General features: G+C 46.0%; 2 protein-coding genes and 1 pseudogene across 2 annotated transcripts; 1 reads left to right on the top strand and 2 right to left on the bottom strand.

Annotated features, from left to right (window-relative positions):
- Positions 1-764: 764 nt before the first annotated feature.
- Positions 765-2,001, top strand: LOC123038850 (xyloglucan endotransglucosylase/hydrolase protein 24-like). The gene is made up of 3 exons (XM_044462276.1): positions 765-1,052; positions 1,159-1,358; positions 1,614-2,001. Exons 1-3 carry the CDS (start codon positions 765-767, stop codon positions 1,999-2,001), a joined length of 876 nt encoding a protein of 291 aa, XP_044318211.1.
- A 3,411-nt stretch (positions 2,002-5,412) lies between these two features.
- Positions 5,413-6,548, bottom strand: LOC123038851 (putative inorganic phosphate transporter 1-13; annotated as a pseudogene).
- Positions 6,549-7,802: 1,254 nt separating this feature from the next.
- On the bottom strand, positions 7,803-9,515 carry LOC123040167 (putative inorganic phosphate transporter 1-13). The gene is made up of 2 exons (XM_044463095.1): positions 9,012-9,515; positions 7,803-8,888 (listed from the first exon to the last, which is right to left on the bottom strand). Exons 1-2 carry the CDS (start codon positions 9,513-9,515, stop codon positions 7,803-7,805), a joined length of 1,590 nt encoding a protein of 529 aa, XP_044319030.1.
- Between the last annotated feature and the right edge of the window lie 3,144 nt (positions 9,516-12,659).

Consider the following 12,659-nt stretch of genomic DNA (forward strand, 5'->3'; position numbering starts at 1 on the left):
CCTGCATTGGTAAATGCCTATCCTTCACAAACTGTATGCTGCTTTTTCTGCAGCAATTCCCATTGCTATTTTCTGAAAGCTGTACAGAACCTAGAAGAATCAATAAGGGATGCTTTGCAAGAAATTATATTTGTGATCAGAAGTGCTAATATGTTGGAAAAACATCAAGACCGCAGGAGCATTTTTCCTTTTTATGTTTTCTGTGTCTTTGTGTTTTCTAAGCGGATATAGTGTGTCAAGTGTCAACAAGGCATCACTGGACAGATACTAATCTTTAAGTGTATGCCTTATGGTTGAATATACCCGTCCAGTTTTGAGTAGATCTAGAAATTAGACCCACAAGAACTCCACAGCAAGGGGGCCTAAAACCCTCTCCATGTCATACCATAAACCATCGTTCGACTCCCTAGAAGGCCAGCTTAGTTTTGTGAGATGACACCTTGGGGAAGCTCAGATTTGTCGCACATCCCATAATAGAACTACTCCAGTTAGTCAATTGCAAACTTAATTATTCCCACTTTAGCTTTGGTTGAAGCAACTTTTATTCAATTTATGTACCAAACTCTTCATTAACCAGCCAATCACATCTAGTTCATCATATGTTTGACGAATCCAACACAATGCTGTGCTAGATCTCGTTTGTGCTTCACACACTGGAACCCCACTAGCCCATTCGATCACCCGTAGTCTATATAAGTGCACACCATTTCAAACACAGCACACACACTCACTCAATTGAAAGAAACCACTAGAAGGAGAAGACCATGGGGCGACTAGCAAGGAGGGCTTATCTCCTAGGCTCACTAATAGAAGCTTTCTACCTCATCTTAGCAGTCTCCCCGGTAGCAAGTGACATGACCGACAGCCTCGACCTGCTGTGGGGCGACACAAAGGTAGAGTACGATAGTGGCGGCCGCCAAACCGTGTCCCTGTCCCTCGACCGCTGGATGACCTCAGTGTTCCGCTCCAAGAGCAAGCACCTCTTCGGGAGGTTCGACATGGACATCAAGCTCGTCCCCGGAGACTCGGCCGGCACCGTCACCACGCTCTACGTAAGTGATCCAGAAATGAACCAGCTGCTAGAATTCATGTCACTCATGTTATTGGAATATATATATGTATCCTCGGGTTAACCATTAGTTGGTTGTGCTGCTGCAGATGCTGACAGAGGGGCCATGGGAAGAACACGATGAGGTCGACCTCGAATTCCTGGGGAACAGCTCCGGCGAGCCATACACCTTGCACACAAACATTTACGCCAGGGGAAGAGGCGGCCGGGAGAAGCAGTACCGGCTTTGGTTTGATCCCACTCAAGATTTCCACACCTACTGCATCCTCTGGAACCCAAAGGAGATACTGTAAGTTTCCCTCTTGCTATCCGGCTAATATAACTAGTTCTTCGCAATTTCCTGCATACATATGTGGTGCTAGTAGAGCAGTTTTAACTTTTAACATGGTTCCTCTTACCTCATCTTTTCACATGACAGTTAAGAGTATATAATATTTCGTTGATTTCATTAAGTAGTGGGTCTCATTCTAAAAGTGTTGTGATTGTGGTAAGCAACTCCGGAATTTAAAAGCACTAATTAACCCCAAGTCACCTCCATATGCAGGATACTTGTCGACGGCATACCGATCCGGCAGATGAAGAACCAACAAAGAAAAGACATCCCTTTCCCATTGTACCAGCCAATGAGGCTGTACAGCAGCATCTGGAACGCCGAGGACTGGGCGACGCAGGGTGGGCGCGTCAAGACCGACTGGTCCCAGGCGCCGTTCACCTCGCTCTTCCGTAACTACAGCGTCGTCGCCTGCGTCCCGCAGAAGACCGCCTGGATCTGTGGCCGAGGATCTAGTGACAGCAGCTGGTTCACTCACGTCTTGGACGAAGAGGGGCAACGAAAGCTCAAGGAGGTGGATGAGAAACACAAGATTTATGATTACTGCGTTGACTCGACGAGGTACCCTAATGGGTATCCCTCGGAGTGTGGTTCGCAGTAGGAGTGGTTACCATAGTGCTTACAAAGAGCAAAATGAGTATCAATGGATTCGATCAGTTGCTTCTTTCCTAGTTTGAATAGTACCAAGAGGGAAAGGGGTATTACATGGGGGCTTCTTCTAATAGGCATAGTGTACCTTGCTTACATGGACTTTTTTTAAACAAATGTTAATTTTTTAATATTTGGTGACACTTTTAGTATAAAAAGAACATTCTATAAATACATGATCATTTGTTACAAAAATGTTCTTGCATTTTATTCATGTTTTTTTTTATAAAATGTGCAAGCTAGTTAAAAATGTTCAGGTAATTTTAAATTATTTCACACTTCCAAAACAAATGTTCATGTACTGAAAAATGTCAATGTTTTCTTTTGTGCTCTTACATAAAAATGAAGATCCGATCAGAGCAAATAGAAAATAAAACAGTGAAGTAGAGCCCTCGATAACCAGGAGATATGGCACCACATTCTGAACTGTGGCCCGAGCCCGTACGCACATCCGTGCGTTTCATCGACTGTTTGACTCACGAAGCATCAAATATGATTGATCACCTTTCGTAAGGAAAAATAAAATGATCTTACGTTTGCGAGGGCCAAGAGGATTCGTGTGCAATCAAGGATCGTTGACATGTTGTTTGTCCTCCTGAAGTTACTGAACGCATGCACAGACTTTCTCGAGTAACAGTGGTTTACGAGACAATGCTTGTGTTTTTTAGTCTTCTCTTGACAAAGGCATTGCTTACTGTTTGTTGGACGGGATCTTAATGCAAAAACTCATCTTCTGGTCTTAAATTATTGGATTGGGCAACAACAACAACAACAACAATTGTTGGAGGGTTTTTTTTTTTTGGAGAACTAATCTTGCAGTTCATGTTTGTAAGGTGATGATGTGTGTTGATGCTTACAGTGGACCACCTTTGCTCTTTTTCTCTTCCTATAATTTGATTGCATGCATTTTTGATATGGTGACCCCATTCAACGTCAGGAACTATCCTATCAATACCAAATGATATAGTGTATTATTACCTTTATATAAAAATAACTATAGGGTCCAGGAAAAAACTATAGGGTGACGGCCGGTGCCAGAGCTATATCTCGCTCTTTGTGAGATAGTAGCTCGTCTCGCCTTTGGCATTAGCACAAGTGGGCTGGCCCATGTCTGTTCCTGTGGTTTTTCAAGGAGCAATTTTGGGAAGCATCTATGAACCAGTTCCAACTAGTTTTAGAAGCTTCTGTGCGGTTTTTCCATTTTTCCATGCTTTCATAGATTTTAGTGGTTTTTCTTTTCTTTTTTCTTTTTTTCATTTGTTTTTTATTATTTCCTCATTAAATACATGCGAACTTTTTTCAAATATACGTTGAACATTTTTCGTATATAGGTTCAACTATTTTTAGATAAACGCTGAACATTTTCTCAAATGCAAGTTGAACATGTTTCAAATACACGGTGAACATTTTTTAACACACATTGAACATTTTTTGTAAAGGACATAATTTGTTAAAATGTTTAGAATATATGTTCAAGTGTTAGAGCATTTTTTTTCAAAATGTCACGAACATCTTTTGGAATGGTATGAAATAATTTTGTAAAATTACACAAATATTTATTGTATGGGTCATTAGATCGAGGGTGCAGAGCCCTCAGCATGTTGTCCCTCGGCTGCCAGTTATAAGCCCATATATTCGTCATTGGTCCATTACCAATGCGACGGATTTGCCCTTGCTACAACACTGATTCGCCTTTTTGTAACACTCTCCACACTTGTGTTGGATGTGACCCGCGCTCCGCACTCAATAGCTCACCTGTGGGGAAGTAAACAACTTTCAAAATCCTCGTGCTAAGAGAGCTCGGCTCCTGAATCAACCTCCAGGCCTACTTGGCTAGCATGGCAAGATTGAACGATGGAGTATTTCTAAATTCCAACCCGCCCATGTATTTTGGTATGGGACAGGCTACACATCAATCGCCTGAAAAACAGAAAACGGTTCAGTCGATCCTCCTTCTCCTGTATCAACCGTTCGATCAAACTTCAACCTCCGACATATCTTCTTCCTCTCTCTCACCCGCCGATCCAGCCCAGCCCTAACCGCCGACCCCCGCCGCCCGCGGACGGCGGCGCTTCCGCGACCGCCTCGCCGCCCCGCCCTCCCCTGATCCACCTCCACCGCCGGTCTTCCACCGCCGCCGGCCATCCCTCTAGGCCCCCGCGCCGATGTGTTTCTCCGGCGAAGTCCCACACCACCGCCCCACCACCACCCCCACCACCACCGGCCACCACCGCCCCCACCATAAACCCTAAGATAGATACTGGGGTAGCCTGCCCAGCGAGCTTCTTCCTCCCCTCCGGCGAGTTTCTTCCTCCTCTGCACCTTTTTCTTCCTTCAACCAAAATCGATTGACCCAAAATTCGAAAGTCGGGCGATTGACATGTAGCTATTGTGTTTTGGTATAGTAAGAACATCCCAGGAGACCCATGCCACCTTCGTCTTGCCATCCTTGCTACCCAATTTTTCTTATGGAGCATAGTATCTATTTGCTGGCATAATCCCCTCGGGAGTAAGAAACAGTTCATGGCATACGTGGTCATAATCCCCTCACACGCGTCTTTTAGGCGTAGCCTCTGCAGCATGATGCCATTATTCGTCCAACAAGAGGTCTCCGCACCTACGCCCACCGGCCGTCCGGTAGAACTCGTCGGGCTAAGAAATGCACTATCAATTTGGTGGCCAATTGCGTCACATGGCGAACAAGTTGTTATCAGCCTGCAGCGGGAGCCCATCATGGTTGCAAGAAACGGCTATGACCGGAGAGAGTCCTCGTGATACCACGGAATCGTGAATCTTTCGGCCTCTCCTTGAAACATTATATATTTTTGAACTTAAATTAGATTTGTTTGTAAGTAAATAGATCACCAATAGAAGACAAGCATATTTATTCTTTTGTCCAACTTAATTTGATGTGCCCCTAGAAAAAGAGAATTTCGTGCAGGATCGATACATCAAAAAAATAATAGTTCTACATGAGCATTTGTAACACTCCATGACATTGGGTAGGGTAGTTGGTGACTTTGGTCATTTGGCAAGCATCACACACCCAATCATCATGTACACTCGATCGTGATATTATTAGCGACATATCAGGTGGTATACTGGTATCCACAGTACCATAGGGCATTATCCACAGTACCATAGGGCTATTATTTCTAGAAAAACCATAGGTTGTCCCCCGACATGGAAATCGTTGATACCCATTTTCAATTATTAATCTAAAATTCAGATTTATATTCTTTACAAATGCACAATAATCAAGAGAATTAATGTGAAATATACACATTCATGTACTATCCATACCCCGAGGTAACCTTTAAAAAGAAGACACATCTAGACCGATCAATCAACTTAACAAGGCTAATTAAACAGGCACAATGTGTATGCCGTCAGCTGCATTGACTGCTGCAGCTGTGTCATCCAGAGGCTGACCTTGTTCTATCTCCCCAGTAATCTCCTCAAGAGATTTTCCCTTAGTTTCCGGCAATAGAAAAGTGAACACAATGCCAACTAGATTGCAACCAACAAGGACAAACAACAAGGTCCTGAAATGGCACCTCAAGACGGAGAAGGCTAACACGCCGAAGATGGCACCGATCTTCCCGACCGCCCCCGATATGCCATGGCATGTGGAGCGCAACCGTGCCAGGAAGAGTTCAGCTGGAAAGATGAAAGTTGTAGTGTTTGGCCCAAAGTTCGCGAAGAAGAAGATGAAGCCATACATGACGGCGAATCCATATTTGTTGTTGTTGCATTCTAACCATTTATTATTGGGGATGGCAAGGCAGAGCTGAAAGACTGTCATCATGGTGAAGCCGAGCAATTGGATTTTCACACGGCCTATGCGATCAATGAAGGCGACCGCGAAGAAGTATCCTGGCAATGTACACCCCGCTGCGATGGCCATGTGCACTGCAGTGATGTCGATTGTTCGCTGGAACGGATTGTCGGCTTTATAATACCTAGCCACTTCACAAGTATTAACCTTACAGACTTTGTCATCATGACCTTTAAGCAGCCCAACTGTAGTAAAGATGTCCTTCATACAGAGGTTGAGGGAGTAGAAGGTGACGTCAAGGACGAACCAGCAAACGGTGGTACCCAGGAGATGGAGCCCATGTCGTTGGCGAAACTCCGAGGAGAAGAGGCCATACTGGTCGTGGCAACCGAGATTGTCTTCTTCTGGGACGATGTGCATGCTGAGGACTGCGGACATGTCCGCTGCAGCCATGTTTGTGTCCTTGGCTATGAGGGCCGTGTACCATGCTGTCTCTGGCATCTTCATGCGCCAGTAGCATCTGGCGATGATTTCCTGAATGCTTGTGATGTGATCATGCCAACGAGCCCCGCCACAACATTTCCCAAACCCTGGAATTAGTTGGAAATAAAGTGTGGTTATATTACAATTGATACATTTCATGTGCGGTGAGCTAAGTAGCGACACGGCGCGGATCGTGTGTTGTTGGGCTAGCGGCCCATTTAGACATCAGCTCGGCTCATTCCCGCAACCCATGGCGTGGTGTGGCGCGCGGGCGGCGGCGAAGCGCGCGTGAATGTCCCTCTTGTTATCATGCTCATACATGTGGGGAAACAACCTCCCTTATAAGGAGGTCCAACTCTTACCAAACTAGCAATGTGGGACTAAACTTTGGTTCCATCTCTTGCCTTGCACAAATGGGCTGAGTCGGCCTCTAGCATCTATTAGGAATTTCTGAAATTGCTATTGGGCTAGCTCAAACATTGATTAAATTACAACAAACAGATCACCGATCAAAGACCGGCATAGTAATTCTTTTGTCCAACTGAATTTGGTGTACCCTAGAAAAACCGAATTTGCTGCAGGATCGATACATTAGAAAATACTTGCTCGACAAGAGCATTTCAAACACTTCATGACTTTGGGTAGGGCAGTTAGTGACCATGGTTTTTTGGCAAGCATCATACACCCACTCATTATGCACACTTGAGATATGGTTAGGGACACATTGGTGGTATCCACAACAATGTTGAGGATATCGCTTATCGTTAGCGTCTGGGTCAGCTAGAGATTAGAGATTAATCGGAAACCGGCCGATTAATTGATTTTATTGGTCGACTATTAATCGGACATTTTTTTTGCAAATCCTAGGTCCTCAACACTAAAATAACATATATTCAACACCAAAAGATAATTTGACAGAAGTGTTACCATGATTCCTAGCCTTTGGATCTTCGTATAATGACAAACAGAATAGGACAACAATACATATCGCGTAACAAGGTCCATAAAACACAAATAAACATACTTTTTACAAACATAGTGCTATGAATAGGTCCGATTTATCAGTAGATTCCTGATAAATCGCTTGTCAGAGCGATATATTGGTCCAAAAGATAAACGGTGAAGATAAGGCATAATCTTATCGGTCACCCCATGAGTAGAGACAAATCGAAAGATTAATCGCTGAATCGGAAGATTTCTTGAACAGTGATCCACAGTACAGTCGGGCATTATCGTTCGCTCGTCCGACACCTCCAGATTCATCTCGTGTCGAGATTTATGGCTATTACTTCTAGAAAAAAACCATAGGTTGTTCCCTGACATGAAAATCGTTGATCCCCAGTTTCAGTTATAAAGCTCAAATTCCAATTTATATTCTTATACACAATAATCAAGATAATTAGGATGAAATATACACTTTCATGTACCATCCCCAAGGCAACCTATTGAGTACAAGACACATCTAGATTGATCAATGAAATCAACAAGGTTAATTAGACAGGCACAACGTGTATGCCGTCGTCTGCGTTGACCGTTGTAGCTCCATCATCCAGAGTCTGACCTTCTTCTGTCTCTCCAGTAATCTCCTCAAGAGATTTACCCATGGTTTCCGGCAATAGAAGAGTGAACATAATGCCAACTAGATTGCAACCAACAAGGACAAACAGCAAGGCCCTGAATTGGTTCCTCAAGAAGTGGAAGGCAAACACGCCGACGACGGCGCCGATCTTCCCGACCGCCCCTGATATACCATGGCATGTGGAGCGCAACCGTGCCGGGAAGAGTTCTGCTGGAAGGATGAAAGTCGTAGTATTTGGCCCAAAGTTGGCGAAGAAGAAGGTGAAGCCATACAGGACGGCGAATCCATATTTGTTTCTGTTGCATTCTAGCCATTTAGGATAAGGGATGGCAAGGCAAAGTTGAAAGACCGTCATCATGGTGAAGCCGAGCAATTGGATTTTCACGCGTCCTATGCGGTCAATGAAGGCCACCGCGAAGAAGTACCCTGGCAATGTACATGCCGCTGCGATGGCCGTGTGCACTCCAGTGATGCGCATCGTTCGCTTGAACTGATTGACGGATTTATGATACCCTGGCGCCACAGGTGGGCTAGCCATTTGACAATATACCTTACGAAGGTCATCGTCAATGTCAAGCAGCCTGACTTTAGTAAGGATGTCCTTCATAAACATGTTGAGGGAGTAGAAGGTGACGTCAAGGACGAACCAGCAGACGGTGGTGCTGAGGAGGTGGAGCCCGTGGCGGCGGAGGAACTCCGAGGAGAAGAGGCCATATTGGTCCTGGCTGGCGAGCTCGTTGACGCCGTCTTCTTCGGGAACGATGTGCATGTTGAGGACAGCAGACATGTCTGACGCGGCCATCTTTGCATCCTTGGCAATGAGGGCGGTGTACCGTGCTGTCTCGGGCATCTTCATGCGCCAGTAGTAGGTGAGGAGAGCAGGAACGGCACCAAACATGAGAACAATGCGCCAGACATAATCAATTTTGTCTGGCGATGAGTTCACGAAGGCTGCTGATGTGATTGTGCCAACGAGCCCCGCCGCAACGTTTCCGAAACCCTAGAATTAGTTTGAAATAAAGTTTGGTGAATGTAGAATTCACATACACGTATGTAAGTCAAGTGAGGCAGGGAGGCCATAATCCTCTTCCTTTATAAATCTAAAAATATACAAGATTCTTACTTGCATCGCGAAAACAGCGGCCATGAAGGCACCGCGTGTCCTCTTGTTAGCATACTCAGACATGATGGTGGCCGATAGCGGGTAGTCGCCGCCGATGCTGAAGCCGAGCCAGAAGCGGAAGAAGCAGAGTGTGATCAGGACGCTTTTGTTAGTGCTCTTGCCGAAGGTGAAGCCGGAGGCGAGGGAGCAGAAGACCATGAGGAGCAGAGTGACGCCATATATGCGCTTCCGGCCCATCTTGTCGCCGAGCCAGCCGAAGACGAGCTGCCCAGGCACAGTGCCGCAGAGGGAGACGGCGTTGATGAGGACGGGGATAAAGTTTCCTCTCCGGGCATCTGGGTTGTACCTGTGGTCGATGAGGTCGGCGACAAGGGAGATGGTGAAGAGGTCGTAGGCGTCGGTGAAGAAGCCCATGCCGGCGATCACGATCGCCATGAAGTGGTACAGCTGCGTCCTCGCCACGTCCAGTGCCTGCAGCACCCTCAGCTGCTGGTTGCGAGCCATAGTGGTTCCTTGCTACTCTCCTGCCGTTCGGTGTTGTTGCAGTGATATTCTTCCCGGTAGATATCTACTCCTATATACAATGGCCCAGTCCCACATGAAATGGTACGTTGCTATCACGCAGTTAAGGTTTAGTTCAATTATTAGTGTTGTGGTGCTACTAATAATTAGTTTGTTTCCCTAAGACAGTTCATGGTCTTACTACTTAGTTTATTTCCTATAAGACAGTTCATGGTTGTCTCCAAAGGGACATATGTTGCTCTGCATGTGTTGCCAAGATGTTAGAATATGATTGTGCACCAAGACACTAGCATAAGGTTAACTGCAAAAATCCGAGACCATGTTGGATGTGTAGCTGCATCGTCCAGATGGCCACAAAGTTTAGAGGAATAAATATTTGAGAAACGGCCGAAATCTTATGCAAACTCATGAAACAGAAAATCTAAAAGAACTCATGAAACTGAAAGACTAATGGTGAATGTATTCTTGACATTGTGGAAAATAATATGTCACTGGAATCCTATATATCTAAGAAGGTCATCCTCACTAACTCATTTATCTCAACATGCAAGCATGTCACCTCATCATATAATTATAAATGGGATAAGGCCCACCTCAACATGCAATCTTGCATGTGAAAAAAACCACCACAACATTCAACCATACATGGGAAAATGTTTTCCATTCAGTTATTCTACTTATATTCAATAAATATTTTACAATTATACATAATCAAATATAATAAGTCATATGTATTTTTAATTTTAGTTTGCATGCTGGAACCAAAAATTTCATCAATCAATTCTCGGACCAACGTGTGGGGTATCCTCTAGTACTATTTAACCAGTGGATCTACTGAAAATTACGTACTTGATCTTTATAATATATGTGAGCGACGAAGTTGGCAGGAATCTGCGGCCGGTCGAACTTCGTACGTACGAACCACGAAGTCTAGCTTGGACGGCAGGAACCAACTAGTAATAATTATTATTTTTCTGTTCATCCATGGATGAAATGATTGGTGCAACTGGAGAATATATTAGAGGGTGTGTAACACACTGACGCGACATGTTTGAGGTCACACGCGTCTTAGGGTATATCCTCTGGAATCTGGTGCAGATTCCGGTTCCGTTAGACTGATATTACCTATGTAGTTGACTGCAACTTGCAAGCGATGGTGACTGCGGACCACGGAGACCAGCTGCGACCGAGAACACCTCCTGTTGTACGGTAGTGCAGCCCAGTGAAGTTGGAAACTAGTGTGCATTGAGCTGGAAGCTTCCTAAACATACGACCTTTTTGGAGTTTAATACTAATAGAGGGAGTAGTAGTTTTGAAGTTAAAAGATGGTGTTTCTGTTGACAAAGGCACCGCCGCTCGCCGGAGTAATGAAGTCGCCAGTGCCGGAGCAGGAGGTAGATGGTCGAGTTGAGGCGAAGGACCAAGGATGCCGAAGAGTGCGATGTGTTTGCTATATCGCCAGCGAGGAAGAGTAGAATATGAAAGACAGACCGGCCCACTTGTAACACAAGGCCCTGCCGCCTCCCAAGCCGTACTCATTCTCGGCGGAGTCTGCACCTGTCCGTCGCCGGTGGGCGTGAGGTCCACGATGGAAATGGAGGGGCCGACACCGTCATTGTCCCATCGGCAGGGTCAACCAGTGTTTGGGGGCGCGTAGGATGCACCGCTGGCGGCGTTCTCGTCCACACTCGCCTGTGCAGCTAGCTCCGCCTCCACGCCGAGCTGTGTAGCTTGTGCGTTGCAACGGCGGCTTGAGCGCGGGCGGCCTCGTAGAGCGCCTCGGCGATGAAGTTGTGGTTCGCCGCGGCCATGGCCGCCACGGCTTCCTTGTTCGCTCATTGTAGATCTGGCCCTCCGTTGGCAGGTGCTGCTCGAGGAGTATCAGGTTGTACCACTGCTCCTCCTGTGCTTGCCATAACAGCAAAATAGGCACGGGTGTGGGCTTATCCTCAGCCATGGAGGCGTTAAAGTGCGCCTATGCCTACTCCATCGTCAAGCCGACATGCATTGGCGCGGGATCCGGCGCAATCGTCGTCAGAGCCAGTCTCCATCATGGGGTCAACATTGAAGACCTCAGAAGAGCTAGCCGGCATGCCGGCCTCTATCCGCCTGGTATGGTGGATCTTCCATGCGAGCGCATGGGGAGGCCACCTCATGCTTCATCTCTGTTGATAGGCTCTCCCACAGAGCGTTCCCGCTCGCGGTCATGGCGGATGTGGTGCACGGAAGGAAGATGTGGAGCAGATAAGTGCTCGTCGTGGGGTGTGGCCGTCTATAAATAGTGGATGCCGGTGAAGCCAAGAGTCCTGATGCTTCAATGCATGGGCGCCAGAGTTGGTCTCTCGTCCGACGAGCCCATTTAATAGCTGCAGATGAAGGGATGGGTATTGAATGGGCTTGATAGATATATGTCCCGTCCCATCCAGTAAACTTCTCTCCTACATTGAACATGCATGGAGACCCGGGACGCAGTGCAGACGGTGCCCTCGGCTGCTGAGCCACTTGAATGCCATCTGCTTTAGAGCGGCATGAATGTGGGCACCTGCTATGAGGGGGAACGCATGCGGGAGAGTGCGATGGTTTTTTCGTGGGCCATCTTAGTTAGACACGCACATGGTAGCGGTCCGGACACCCGCAAACCTCCATGCCCCACCTTTGTCTTCGGTTTGTGGGATAAGGTGCATTCGGACTGCCGAACGGACCAATGCAGGACCGCGTCGAATGGCGAAACACGTCCGGACCGTGCGGTCCGGACGGTTGTGGATATTTTGAGGGTTGACATTGGAGATGCCCTTAGTATTTGTGAGATTATTTTGAATGGCATATGACGCGATTTGGCCTTGGTGCTATTGATTCCTAGCATCCGCTTCATTGCAATATCGAAAGAATCTTTGTGAAATGTCCTTCCTCCTATTGTGCCCGCCCAGTATGCTCCTGTTCCATTTCCATTATTAACTTCTTTTCTGTCATTTATGTATATATTCCTATTTATGTTTACTTTTGCTTTTCATCTCTCTTAATCCATTTCAGTTCATTTTGTGTTTGCTCTTTTTCCTATTGTAGATTCTTATTAAGTTCAATAACAATAATTTAATAGTTTTTGTATTCACCAATCCATATAAATTA

This window comes from Triticum aestivum, chromosome 2B, assembly GCF_018294505.1.
Source record: "Triticum aestivum cultivar Chinese Spring chromosome 2B, IWGSC CS RefSeq v2.1, whole genome shotgun sequence".
NCBI classification, from domain to species: domain Eukaryota; kingdom Viridiplantae; phylum Streptophyta; class Magnoliopsida; order Poales; family Poaceae; genus Triticum; species Triticum aestivum.

Bases quoted from the DNA above. Each gene is read 5' to 3' on its own strand.
- LOC123038850 (XM_044462276.1), top strand. From the start codon at position 765: ATGGGGCGACTAGCAAGGAGGGCTTATCTCCTAGGCTCACTAATAGAA. The intron at 1,053-1,158 runs GTAAGTGATCCA...GTGCTGCTGCAG, and splicing joins GCACCGTCACCACGCTCTAC to ATGCTGACAGAGGGGCCATG. The intron at 1,359-1,613 runs GTAAGTTTCCCT...CTCCATATGCAG, and splicing joins TGGAACCCAAAGGAGATACT to GATACTTGTCGACGGCATAC.
- LOC123040167 (XM_044463095.1), bottom strand. From the start codon at position 9,515: ATGGCTCGCAACCAGCAGCTGAGGGTGCTGCAGGCACTGGACGTGGCG. The intron at 8,889-9,011 runs GTAAGAATCTTG...AACTAATTCTAG, and splicing joins CCGCTGTTTTCGCGATGCAA to GGTTTCGGAAACGTTGCGGC.